At 57.7% G+C, this 12,500-nt stretch overlaps 4 protein-coding genes across 4 annotated transcripts in view; 2 read left to right on the top strand and 2 right to left on the bottom strand.

Moving 5' to 3' along the window:
- Window positions 1–866, top strand: part of PTSG_05104 (uncharacterized protein) — a gene marked incomplete at both ends in the record, with an annotated part of 2,172 nt that extends 1,306 nt beyond the window's left edge. Inside the window, one exon of the mRNA XM_004993632.1 lies at window positions 138–866. Coding sequence (XP_004993689.1) covers window positions 138–866 — 729 coding nt within the window. The remainder of the gene's footprint in view (window positions 1–137) is intronic.
- Window positions 867–1,481: 615 nt separating this feature from the next.
- Window positions 1,482–7,094, bottom strand: PTSG_12259 (CAMK/CAMKL protein kinase; the record flags this gene model as incomplete). The annotated part of the gene is made up of 4 exons (XM_004993631.1): window positions 1,482–3,431; window positions 3,668–3,806; window positions 4,026–4,246; window positions 4,719–7,094. The coding sequence occupies 4 exons, from the start codon at window positions 7,092–7,094 to the stop codon at window positions 1,482–1,484; spliced, it is 4,686 nt and encodes a 1,561-aa protein (XP_004993688.1).
- Window positions 7,095–7,164: 70 nt separating this feature from the next.
- Window positions 7,165–11,262, bottom strand: PTSG_05101 (uncharacterized protein). The gene is made up of 11 exons (XM_004993630.1): window positions 11,073–11,262; window positions 10,576–10,630; window positions 10,320–10,387; window positions 9,806–9,998; window positions 9,547–9,573; window positions 9,332–9,380; window positions 8,889–9,096; window positions 8,294–8,573; window positions 7,949–7,995; window positions 7,659–7,699; window positions 7,165–7,312 (listed from the first exon to the last, which is right to left on the bottom strand). Exons 1-11 carry the CDS (start codon window positions 11,215–11,217, stop codon window positions 7,253–7,255), a joined length of 1,173 nt encoding a protein of 390 aa, XP_004993687.1. The 5' UTR covers window positions 11,218–11,262; the 3' UTR covers window positions 7,165–7,252.
- A 518-nt stretch (window positions 11,263–11,780) lies between these two features.
- The window catches only part of PTSG_05100 (uncharacterized protein), a gene marked incomplete at its 3' end in the record, with an annotated part of 3,477 nt that continues 2,757 nt past the window's right edge, over window positions 11,781–12,500 (top strand). The window contains exon 1 of the mRNA XM_004993629.1: window positions 11,781–12,447. Coding sequence (XP_004993686.1) covers window positions 12,374–12,447 — 74 coding nt within the window. The 5' untranslated portion in view covers window positions 11,781–12,373. The remainder of the gene's footprint in view (window positions 12,448–12,500) is intronic.

Here is a 12,500-nt window from a genome sequence, read left to right as displayed (position 1 = left end):
CTTTCCGTCTTTGGTTGCCCCTCTGTCCAACTTTCTGCCTCGCCCGCTAGTTTTGAGCAAAGCTCGTCCTTATCGCCCCCCCCCCCTCCCTTGCTGCTTGCATGTTGTCGGCGCCAACCATCTCCCACCCACCACAGGACCTGAAGGATGCCATTTTTGGGAGCTTGAACATGATGCTTGAAGGCACGACGATTCGAATGTCCAGGCCAATGCTGCCGCAGGCGACAGTCGAGGCCATTGCACTCATGACACAGGAACTGATCCGGGACAAGTTCTTGCCAGACGAACTGCCGGATGCACGACAACCCAATTCGCTGTCCGCGTGGAGGGCAGAGGAGAGGAAACGCAAGCAGGAGGCAGAGCGAAGGCGAGTGGAAGCAGCGAGGCGATTACAGGCACTGCGCAGGATGCAGGAAGCAGAAACATCTGGCGAGGAGGATGACGAAGACGGCTGGGAAGACGAGGAGGACGAGGACGAGGCAGGTGTGGTGGTGAATAGGGCAGAAGAGAAGACAACCGTTGAACAAGAAGACGAACGGGATGGCACCGCACGCAGAGTAGGAGACGAGGAACAACAACAAGAGACAAGGAAGCAAGGGGTCAAGGGAGAACTAGCGGAGGAAGAAGGACAAGAGGAACAAGAAGGAGAAGAAGATGAAGAAGAAGAAGATGAAGATGAAGAACAACAACAACAACAACAACAACAACAACGACAACAACAACAACGACAACAACCACAACAACGACAACAACAACAACGACAACAACAACAACGACAACAACCACAACAACCACAACAACAACAACGACAACAACAGGAACAAGATGTAAAATCAGAGCGAGGTGAACACAAGGAAGAAAGCTGACCACTTAACCCTACTAATCACTGCTGCTTCTTAGTGTTGCGGAAGTTAAGGTTTGTGCGTCAGGCACGCCGCAGCGTATCTTTATCCCCCCCCCCACACACACACACCACACGCGCGCGTCCGCCCCTTATCCCCCCCCCCCACCACCACCACCACGTTCGCGCGCGTCAATGCAGTCGTGACTCGGGTGTGCGTCGTGTGTGTTTGTAATGCATTTCCGTGTCGATAAACGACCCAGGCTGAGACGATTGGCGAATGGATGCTAGCATACATGAGACTGGAAATGATAATGCAAATGACATCGCGGAGAGAGAAAAGGAAAAAAGAGGGGGAAGAGAAAAGGGCTGCAACGGGCAGGGCAAATGTCAATATGCATGCAGAGATGGGAAGAGGGGAAGACGTGACGTCGCACGGGTGCCAGGAATGAAGGGCTGAGGGTGCAACATGTGCATGCGATGCGGAGAGGGAGGGTGGTTATGGCTGTGGAATGAACGGCGCACGCCAGTCACTACGTGATGTAACAAGCACACGCCCGGATTTCAAGCTGTGTCGGGGATGAAGGACATTCATTGTATGACAATACACACAGCCACTATACTATGATTGCTAAGTGCTCTAGGACCGTTCGGCCCCATCTTGGCCCTCGCTGCGTGCAGACGTCGTCTGCTTGCTGCGCTTGTACGGGTTGCAGTCGCTCTCGCTGCCCGTGTGCGATGCTGCCGCTTCTCCGACAACGGGGAGCGGAGTTGTGGTCGCCGGGTGCACCGCAGTCAGACGAAAGGCCGGGGCGGCGCGAAGAGCAAGCGTCTGGCCGATGCACTTCTTCATGGCATGGCGCAAGCGAGCAAGCTTGCTCTCCGCACTGCCTTCGCCAGGCAACAGGCATCCAAGCTGCTGCTGTTCCTGTTCCTGCTGCAGCTGCTGTTGTTGGGCTGCAGGGGATTGGTTGACTGCGTGATGGCCATTGACGCTGTGCTGGCGCTGCAAAGCGGATGCATTGCCGTCCAATGCTGTCTTCTGCTGCTGCTGCTGCTGCTGCTGCTGCTGTTGCTGCTGCTGCTGGTGGTCCAGGAGCGTGGAGATGAGCGCATCGACATCGACACTAACATGCTCACCAGCATGGCTGGTGCCCTCCGCACCGCTGCCGCACGTGTTCACGTCGGCTTCGCCGGCAGTAAAGTCCTCCTCCTCCGCCATGGCCTGTCGCGCTGCCATGCGCACCAGCGCCTGCACGCGCCGTGTCCGCTTGCTGCGTCCGCGCGCGTGTGAGCTGCGGCGGCGGCGGCGCTTCGAAACGCGTGATGCTGAGGGCCGGCGAGGTGCTGTGGCAGATGGTGGCGACGATGATGATGCATCCGTGTGGGGAGTGAAAGCCTTTGCCTTGTGTTCGTCGCCGTCGCGTGCATTGTGGGTGCAGGCATGGCTGCCGTCGTGGTGGTGGTGATGGTTGTCCTCGCTCTCCATCTCCTCGTCATCTGACATGTCCAGTTCCGAGTCCGAATCGACGTCAAACCCGACCGCAACGCGGGCCGGTGCTGTTGCGGTGGTGGTGGTGGTGGTCGATGAGGCCGCTGCTGCGCTGTTACTGCCGCTGCTTGCGTTGCTGCTGGTGGCGGTGCGATGGGTGCGCGCGCTGCTGTTGTGCTCGCTGTGCTCTTCAACAGCCAGTGTCTCGCCGCAGTCCCTGCACACGTGCGCTGGCAGCGACTTGATGGCTGCGCCACGCATGGATGCCGGTGCGCTTCCTGGCGACGACGATGCAGCCGTGGTGTTGCGCGTGTACGAGGTGATGGTTGAGGAACGCTGCTGCTGCTGCTGCTGTTGCTGCTGTTGCTGCTGCTGCTGGCCTGCTGCTTGTGTTGTGCCTGCTGCGTGTGTGCGTTGCGGTGGCCGGAGCGGAGACCGCACCGACGATGCGCCCTCGCCTGTGGCGGCGGTGGGAGCCGTGCTTGCAGGCATGGGTGCTGGACTGAATGCGCACGAGGCCGCGTTGCACAGGCACGTGCCCTGAGCATGGGCGTGGCGCTGGTGCTGATAGCGCAGGTGTGCACGCAGCACGTTGGCGATGGCGCTCTGCTGGCTGAAGGTGATTTTGAGCGCGACGTCGAGTTGGCGCGGCTCAAATCCAAGCGCAATCATGCGCGCGCGCACCAGACGGTCCAGGGTCGCCGAGGACAGTTCACGCCGTCGCTGCTGCAGCAGCTGCTGCTGCGCTGATGATGCTGGCGTTGCGGGTGCCGTGGATGTGTAGGCGTGCTGGAGAACGGCTGCGGCTGTGGCGCGCGCGCGCCAGTCACGTGCAAAGAGGAGGGACAGGATGGAGGAGAGGCGGCGACAGGCGACAGCTGCCTCTGGGCGACGGCACAGCACGCTCATGGAGAGCTGGGCGAGGGTTGAGCCGCGGTGGGGCATGGTGCCGCGGACCATGGCATACAGCACGACGCCGAGCGCCCACATGTCGGCTGCGCGCGAGTCGTAGTCTGCAGCAAGGCGGGAGAAGTACTCTGGCGCGGCGTAGTGGGGCGCATCCACAACAATGCTCGCGGCACTGTGGGTCTCGTGTGCCTGGAGTGTGGGAAGAAGGGACGAGGGTTGAATGGGTGCGTTGGTGAGCCGGGGCGAGCAAAGTGGGTGAGAGGGGAAAAGTGGGGGGGGAGGGTATATGCCTGCGCCTGTGCCTGTTTGTCAGTGTGTCTGCGTCTGCGTGTCTGTGGGCTTGGCAGATGTACTGGCCCGGTCCTCAGAAACGCAGGCACACACAAATACACACACATACAAAAAAAATGCACTTGTGCACGCACCTGTGCGGAGAAGCCAAAGCCTGTGAGCTTGACGGTGTTGTTTGGGAAGAGGAGGATGTGTTCGAGCTTGATGTTGCGGTGGGCAACACCTTTGGAGTGCACAAAGTCGACCGCGCTCGTCAGCTGGCCAAAGAACCGCCTGTGGTGTGGACGGGTGAATGGGCGAAGGTGCAGGCACGCATGACGCAGGCAAGAGGCTCAGTGAGTGATAGTGCTGGTGGAAACAAACGCCCAAGTAGCACTATCCCCAACAAACTCAGTACACACACGCAAACCATGCATGCACACACACAAGCACACACATACACACACACACACACATACATACACACATACACACACACACGCACGCACGCACCGTGCAGTTGCGGGGTGAAGCCGGCCATGCTGTTGGATGTGCTTGAGGAGGGTGCGTTGTGCGTGCTCTGTGAAGAAGAAGACTTGCTCGTCTGTCTCATGGAGCCAAAAGTAGTCGAGGATGTGTGCGTGGTTCAACACGAGGAGTGACTGCACGCTCTGCTTCAAGCGCTGCCTGTGCTCCTGGCTCAGTTGTGTCTTGTTCACAACCTTCACTGCAGCCTGTGTTGTGTGAGTTCGTGCGTCGTGTGAGTTTGTGCGTCGTGTGACGAGTGTGTGTGTGTGTGTGTGTGTGTGTGTGTGTGTGTGTGTGTGTGTGTGTGTGTGTGTGTGTGTGTGTGTGTGTGTGTGTGTGTGGTGTGTGGGTGGTGGGTGGCATAGTGAAGCAGCAGGTGGCATGTGGAAGCACATGTGGGTCGAGTGCCAGTGACAGCTTGTTGTTCGTGGCCTGCCTCAAATGAACCGTTCACGAGCTTGTGTACTCGAATGTGCAAACAAGGTCGGCACGCTGTTGTAACATAACACAACACAAAGGAAGAAGCCAACAAAGCAAAAGCACACACACACACACACATCTGAAGCTCACATGAACCGCACACACACACACACACTTCTAACGCTCACACGAAGCACACACACACACACACAACACAAACATCCACCTACGCCCACGCGCGCGCACGCGTCAAAAGACGTAGTCCTCGTCGTCGTCCATGGGGTCCTCCGCAGAGAAGCTGCGGGCAAGGGAAGCAAACCTGCCGCTCGCAGCAAGGCTGGACAGCTGCTGCTGCGAGTACAACACATCCACCGTGTCCTCACACCGATCCAACCGGTGCAACACATCCGCCAACAGCTGCTGCACAGCCGTGTCCAGCTCCTCATTGGCCACAGCCACAGCATCATCGCCACCACTAGCGGCAGCATCGCCGTCAACGCCAGCAATGAGCTGGTGCACGCTCTCAATGTGTTGCGAGTGGAGCGATAGCATCTCGCTCAGACTCTCGCTGGTCACGTCAAGCAGCGACGGCCCTGTGCTCGGCCCCACCAGCGCCTCCCCGACCTCATCCAGCAGTAGTCGCTGCTGCTCTTCTTCCTCTTTGTCTTCCTCTTCCCCATCTTCTTTTCTCGACGCCACTCGCTTCATCACCCCGCGTGCCTGTGCCGCAGAGTCACCCGCACGTGCTTCCGGCGTCCCGCCATCTGTGCTGGTGTCGTTGTCGCTGGTGTTGTCGTTGTCGTTGTTGTTGTCGATGTGGGCCATGGTGGTGTCACGACCGCCATTCCCAGCCACGTCACGACCACCATGATCACTACCATCGCCATTGCCATTGCCATTGCCGCGGCGGCCTTTGTCACCGGCCGCCTTGGACGCCAACACGTCCTCCTTCAACTCCTGCAGCGCAGACACAAGCGTGTGCTGCAGCCGACACACCGTATCCAGGGACTCGCGCATCGCCAGCACTTCACCATCCCGCACACGTGCACGTCCGCCATCAGCACGCGGTTCCCCTTGCCCTTCCTCTTCCTGCTGCTGTTGCGGTTGCTGTGACGATTCTGCTGCTTGCTCTGGCTCTGATGCGCAAACACCAACACCTGTGCCGCCCGTGCTTATGTTCTTCTCCTCCTTGTGCCGCTCCTTGCTCTCCTCCCCCTCATCGCGCCTCGCTGAGAGCGCTTCGAGCCGTGCGGCGATGGTGCCCAGGGCGGATGCGTTGTCCGTCAGCATGGAGGTCAGCTTGCCCTCAGCCTGTGCCTCAAGCTTGCTCACTTGCTCCTGCAGTTGTGCACAGCGCGCTTCCAGTGCCTGCACCTGCTTCTTCCCTGCCACCACCTCCGCGTCCTTGTGCGCAACCTGCGCCTCCAACTCCCGGATGCGGTCCTCCTTGCTTGCCAGCAGCTTGTCTTTGCTTGCAAGCACGGCCTCGCACATGCGGAGCTGGCCGCGTACCTCGGCCGCCTCCCGCCGCAGCTGCTCTGCCTCCACACGCGCGCCACGCAGCTTGTCCGCAACAGAGTCGGAGTGCAGCGACCCACGGCGTGGTCGACCACCGCCGCCACCCATGCTCACGCTGCCTGGACTGCTGCTGCGCTGGGCGGCCCGTGGTGCGCTGCGTGCAAGGCCGCGCTGGTGCGCCGTGGCACCACCGCCGCTACTGCCGGTTGTGTGGGGCGGTGATGAGGCAGCCCCGCCCAGGTCAGAGTGGCTGTAGCCCGTGCCACTGCGGCTGCGCCTGGCAAAGAAGATGTCGTGCAAGGTGGCGTTGGAGTCGTTGCCGCCACTCTGACGCCGTTGCTGCTGCAGTTGCTGCAGCTGCTGTTGGGTGAGGGTGTCCTCGGACGCCGCTGTCGCATCAATCACGGGCAGCTTGCCCGCGAGCGAGGCAAAGGACGCCGAGGTTGGCGTGGCCGTGCGTGTGGTGGTGGCGGTGAATGCGCCCGGGATGTGGCTGCTGCTGGTGCTTGTGTTCACGCCCTGCTGCATGCTCTGCAAGCTGACGGCGTCGAGGCTTGATGTGTCCGCGCCCGCGCTGGAGTCGCGGTGCACCAGCCGCCGCTGCAGGGCGTCCACTTGCTGCTTCAGCGCGTCGCGGTCCGCCACGAGCGCCTCCACTTCCTTCTCGTGCGTGGACCGCGCTTCCCGCAGCAGGCGGTGGGCCGATGCCAGTGCGTTCATGTCCACCATGTCCCGATCATTGTCGCTGCCGTGTGCGCGCTGGAGGACGTGCACGCGGTGCATCGGCAGGAACACACCCTGCTTCTCGCTGCACTGAAAGTAGCGGACGCCTTCCACTTCTCCATCGTTCTTCCCCTGCAGGCCCTGCTCAAGCTCGATGCCGACCCATGTTCCCGCCTTGAACTGGGTCTCTCCAACGTAGCGCACCGTCCCGCGACGCACGCCGTCCAAGGATGTGACCTTGTCTCCAATTTGCGGCGGCGCCGCCAGCCGCGTGTGTGACCGGCCTCTGTGTGCGGCGCTCGTTGAGCGGGGCCGCACGCCCGTGACCCGTGTCCTGCTCATTGGCGGCGAGCTAAAGTCCCGCCGCTGCGACGGCGTGCTCGCCTGAGACATGACAATGACTTTGTGCTGTCTGTTGTGTGCGGTGTGGTGTTTGCTGTGATGTGAGTCGGTCTGATGCTGTTGTTGCTGTGTGGCGGTGTTGCTGTTGTTGCGGTGGCCGCGAAACGGTTTGGCTGTTTTGGTTGTGGACGATTATCGTATATTTTACACTAATTATCGACAATGGCAAAGGCATCAAAGCGGTGGTTGAGGTTGTCGTGCTGGTGAATCTGTGGTGTGGGGGTGGGGGTGGCAAGTGTGTGTGTGTGTGTGTGTGTGTGTGTGTGTGTGTGTGTGTGTGTGTGTGTGTGTGTGTGTGTGTGTGTGTGTGTGTGTGTGTGTGTGTGTGTGTGTGTGTGTGTGTGTGTGTGTGTGTGTGTGCGCGTTGTGGTGTGAGTGAGAGCTGGAAGAAAACTTGAACCAGACTCCACAACAGACACCACAACAGACACCACATCAGACACGTCAACAGACACCACAACAGACACCACATCAGACACGTCAACAGACACCACAGACACCACCACAGACACCACAGCAGACACCACCACGAACCACACCCCCTTTCGAGCTCACCTCGTGGTTGGTGCTGATGGCGCCATCGGCACACGTCGTCTCTGTTGATTGACAAGAAGACACAACACAGCCGCCATGATGCAAGGTCATTAATGTCGTGCGGCGGCAATCACAAGCACAACGATGACTAACACACACACACACACACACACGCACACACACATGCGCGCAGACACACAAGCACACAACACAATTAACAAACACAACACACACACGAGCGTGCAAGTACAAAGATACAGGCGCGGCAATCACGTGAACGGCAAGAGCTGGTGAACAAGAAGGGGGCGTACCAAAGAAGATGCGACCGACACGCGAGTGAACAAGCGCCATGGAGCACCTTTGGGAAGTGGATGATCATGCAACAAGGATGACAGTGGTGAGCACTGAGGTTGTGGCAGCAAGCAGCAGCTGGAATGATGAATTTCTGTACACGTGATACAATCACGCATGCAAACATGCACAAACACACACTATCATACACACACACACTTTCACACACACACACACTTTCACACACACTTTCACACACACACGCACACACACACAGGCAGCGTCATAACAGCACACAAACGCACAAACAAAAACATCAAACACACATGGATCACACACAGCCACACACCCCATCCTCAACGCACATGATGCATGGCTCGTGGGTAAGAAACACGTCAAGGCCCTTGAGGAGGTACGAGCTCTCCAGCTGGCCAGCGTCATCATCATCATCATCATCGTCATCATTATCACCACCACCATGACGACGCTTGTCTGTATCATAACTGTCCGCGTCAGCTTTTCGCTTGATGGCAGCCCCAACACCACTGCTGCTGCTGATGGTGGTGCTGATGGTGGTGGTGCTCGTGACAATAGCCGCCCTCTCTCGCGCGCGCGCACGTGCAACCTGATCTATCAGCATCATCACTACACACGTGGTGATGTGGTCATGCGATGTGAGGCGTGGTTACATCAACGGCAGCAAGTGTAAGCGACGCAAGCGACACGTGATTTGATTTTGGGAACACAATGCAACAGCGGAGCAAGCCTTCAACGAATGCGCACGCACGCACACACACATACGTACATACATACACACGCACGCACACACACACACATACGTACATACATACACACGCACGCACGCACGCACGCGCGCACACACAACACTCACAACACACACAACACACACAACACACACACGCTTCCCCGCCCACTCCCTTCCTCTCTCTCAAAGCGCACCTTCGTGATGCAAAGGGTGGGCGTGGCGCTGGTCGTTGGCGGTGTGGAGGAGAGCGCCGGTGCGTGGATCCGCAGCAATGGCGCAACGCTGCAGAGGCTGTGGTGTGTGATGTGGTCGTGTTGTGGGTGTGGTTGAAGGGTGCGGCGTGTCCTCTGCTGCTGCCTTGCCTGCCAACTCGCGTAACCGCTTCACACACAGTTGCACATACTGCAGCAGCCGCACAGTCGCATGCAAGCACGCGCCACGTTAGCAAACGCACGTGCGACAGGGGCAATCAGGCTGCCGCTGCTGGTGCTGGTGGCGGTGATGCAATCAGTCTGACCAAATAAATGTCGCACACATGCACGCACACAAGCACACACACACACTCATGCACGCACTCAAGCACGCACACATGCACGCACACACACACACACACACAAGCAACGCAGTGCTAGCACACCTCCATGTGCTGGGGCGTGAATGCAGATAAGTCCATGGCAGCCGCCATCCTGATGACAGAACATGGCGTGACATGATGAGCGACCAGTGTGTGCGTGTGTGTGTGTGTGTGTGTGTGTGCAATTTTCAGGAGTTAACATGAAAAAGGAAGAAAAGTGGGCAGCAACCACGGCAGCACTGCATGTCGGCACACAGCACGCGCGCAGGCTATCTCACTCTCTGTTCTCGTGAAAGGTCACTGGCCTGCGGACAAGCAGAGGAGATCAACCCATCGGTGAGGCAAAGGAAGAAGGGAGGGGGAGAGATCGTGTGAGGGTGTGTGTGCATGTGTGTGCATGTGTGTGAGGGAGAACACAAGAGCGTGGTTGTTGAAGGACCGCGAGACGAGCGTCCAGACAGCAAAGTCAGTAAACACACCAACAAACACACATGCACACACACATGCATTCACACAAGTGCCCAAGCACACACGCACCAATATTGGGAGGCTTGCGTCATCTGGGTGCGAGTGAGGGGACAAAAGGCGGGGACGGATGCGATGTGAACGTTTTTCAGACCAAGACCCGCAACGAGCTCCCGTGTAGCATCGTCAATGGGCAACGATTCCAAATCACCGGCACCGTGCACATCCGCTGCGACACCACACACAATCACCTCCAACTGCTCCCCTACTCGCCATCGTATGAACATGTGTGTGTGTGTGTTGGTGGAATGCGTCAGAGAGTGAGACCGACAGACACACAGACACACAGTGAGACCGACAGACACACAGACTGACTGACACACAGGCTGACTGACACACGGACACAGAGAGTGAGACAGACAGACACACACACACACACACACACACAGTGAGACCGACAGACACACAGACACACAGACTGACTGACACACAGGCAGACACACGGTGGTTCTGGCTCGAAGGGACAACATGACAGAGGGTGAGCAAGGCACATTGGCTGGCGCACGTGTGAAGAAGTGCGACATACGTTCGCGTGAGAAGCGGACACGGCGGCAGTGCTTGAGGTCGTGCAAGGGATGTGTACGCTGCAGGGATCTGTAGCCATTGGCAAGGGGTTTGTTCCAATGTGTGCAAAAATGTGGCGTGTGTGTGTGATGGTGAGGATGAACGAACTTGTGGCCGTTGACAGCGCTTAACACACGACACACAACAGAGCACACAACATGGCACACCACAACAGAGCACACAACACGGCACACCACAACATGGCACAGTGCGTGCACCGCAGGATTGTGGATGTCTTCTTCTTGTCAGGGATGCAAGCAACCACAGCAGGCACTGTTGGGTTGGTGAGGAGATGGCCGTGTGAGACATGAAAAGGTGACGAGCGGAGCACAGGGAATGAATGGTTCGGTGGTTCATGTGCACACATGCAGTGTACCACATATGGACACACTCACATTTGCACTCACTCGCTCACTCACTCACACCCACTCACACACACCCACTCACACTCACACTCACACTCACACTCACACTCACACTCACACTCACACTCACACTCACACTCACACTCACACTCACACTCACACTCACACTCACACTCACACTCACACTCACACTCACACTCACACTCACACTCACACTCACACTCACACTCACACGCTCACTCACACTCACACTCACTCACTCACACTTACACTCACACTCACACTCACATTCACTCACATTCACCCACATTCACTCACAGACTCACAGACTCACATTCACACACACTGACCGACGGTCATTGGTGCGCGGTATGCCGCCGGAGCAATGTACTGCAACCCCACACGCGCCAGCCCTCCTGCTTCACCTCCTACACCTTCAGCGCTTCCGCTGTCACCACCACCAACACGCTTCTTCGTCATCGCCATCGTCAGCATCAGCCGCAGCCACCCTATCTTTGTGTGTCGCCTGTCGTGGTTGAGTCCTTGACGTTTTTCGTTCTCAATCAAAAGCGCACAAACGCGCATCATCGCAACTTTTCGAACCCAAGCCAGAGCAGCAACTTGGCCCGTTGCTGGGTGTGCTGCACACACACAGCACACCACACGCAAACACACACACGCCGAAATGACCCCTGCTTGGCGTGCAAACAGCCTGGCCTCGTGCACACGTGCGGTTTGTCCAGCCATTACTCCTTCCATTTGGCCCGAAACGCAACATTCGCTGCAAAACAGGGTTGCGAGGGATGGCGTTTGTGGTGCATGCATGCACGTTCGCATCTCTGAAAATGAACAGGGAACATTAGCAACCCAGTTTCGCTGACGTCACGATAGTGTGATTTTTCGTCTATATCATCACAGAAATGGCGCTTTTTCCTGATTTTGCCTGTTCTCCTTCCGAGCGCTTTTCGCAGAAGAAGTCGCTGTTCGCCGAGCCAGGCGAGCAAGCAACAGCAAAAGCCTCTCCACTGTGGTCCTTGCTTGCTTGCTTGTCATTCGCCGTTTGCGCCTTTCGCTTGCTTGCGTGCGTTGTTTGTCGTTGATCGACACCTCACCAGCCACGCCTTGCTGCTTGCTCTGCTGCTGGGTTGTGTTGTTTGTTTGGTTGTTGTATTTCCACCTTGTGCTGAGCACACCAAACCTCAAGCCCTTTGACGTCGTGACACGAGCTCGCACGAAACCACACACGCAAACACACACACATACGCTCGTCGCCAAGAAGTGCCACCTCACTCCACTCCACTCCACTCCTCTTTTTCCTCGCCTTGCCTTGATTGTGGCGCGGCATCTCCTTCTTTATCGTCCTACCTCCCACCTCCACCTCCACAAACCAAACATAGACATAACAAGAAGCGCGCTGCTGTGAGTCGGCGTGTTTCCCCCCCCCACCCCCACTTGTTGTCTGTTGACAGACCATTGTCGCAGTGCGACTAGCCTTCGTCTCGGCTCTCGTGCTGTCGTCCTTCTGCACGCCTTTTCGTTTGCTTCGTGCTTCCCGACAGCTCTGTGCGCCTTCTCCTTCCTAACTCAAGCAACCAAGCAAGCACCCGAGCAAGGTCTTCCGTGAATCCACGATAGCAACCACAACACCAACATGACGGGCACGCGTCGGCAGGAACCGACTATCTCGGAGATGATCTCCAAGTACTCCGAAGCCATGAGTGCAGGGTAAGCCAAGGACAGACACAAGCACCTGCCTCGCCTTTCTTTGCTTGTCTTGT

Source organism: Salpingoeca rosetta (assembly GCF_000188695.1).
Source record: "Salpingoeca rosetta unplaced genomic scaffold supercont1.12, whole genome shotgun sequence".
Lineage (NCBI taxonomy): Eukaryota > Choanoflagellata > Craspedida > Salpingoecidae > Salpingoeca > Salpingoeca rosetta.
Note: the sequence above shows the minus strand (reverse complement) of the source record. Positions and strands in the feature narration are given on the sequence as shown.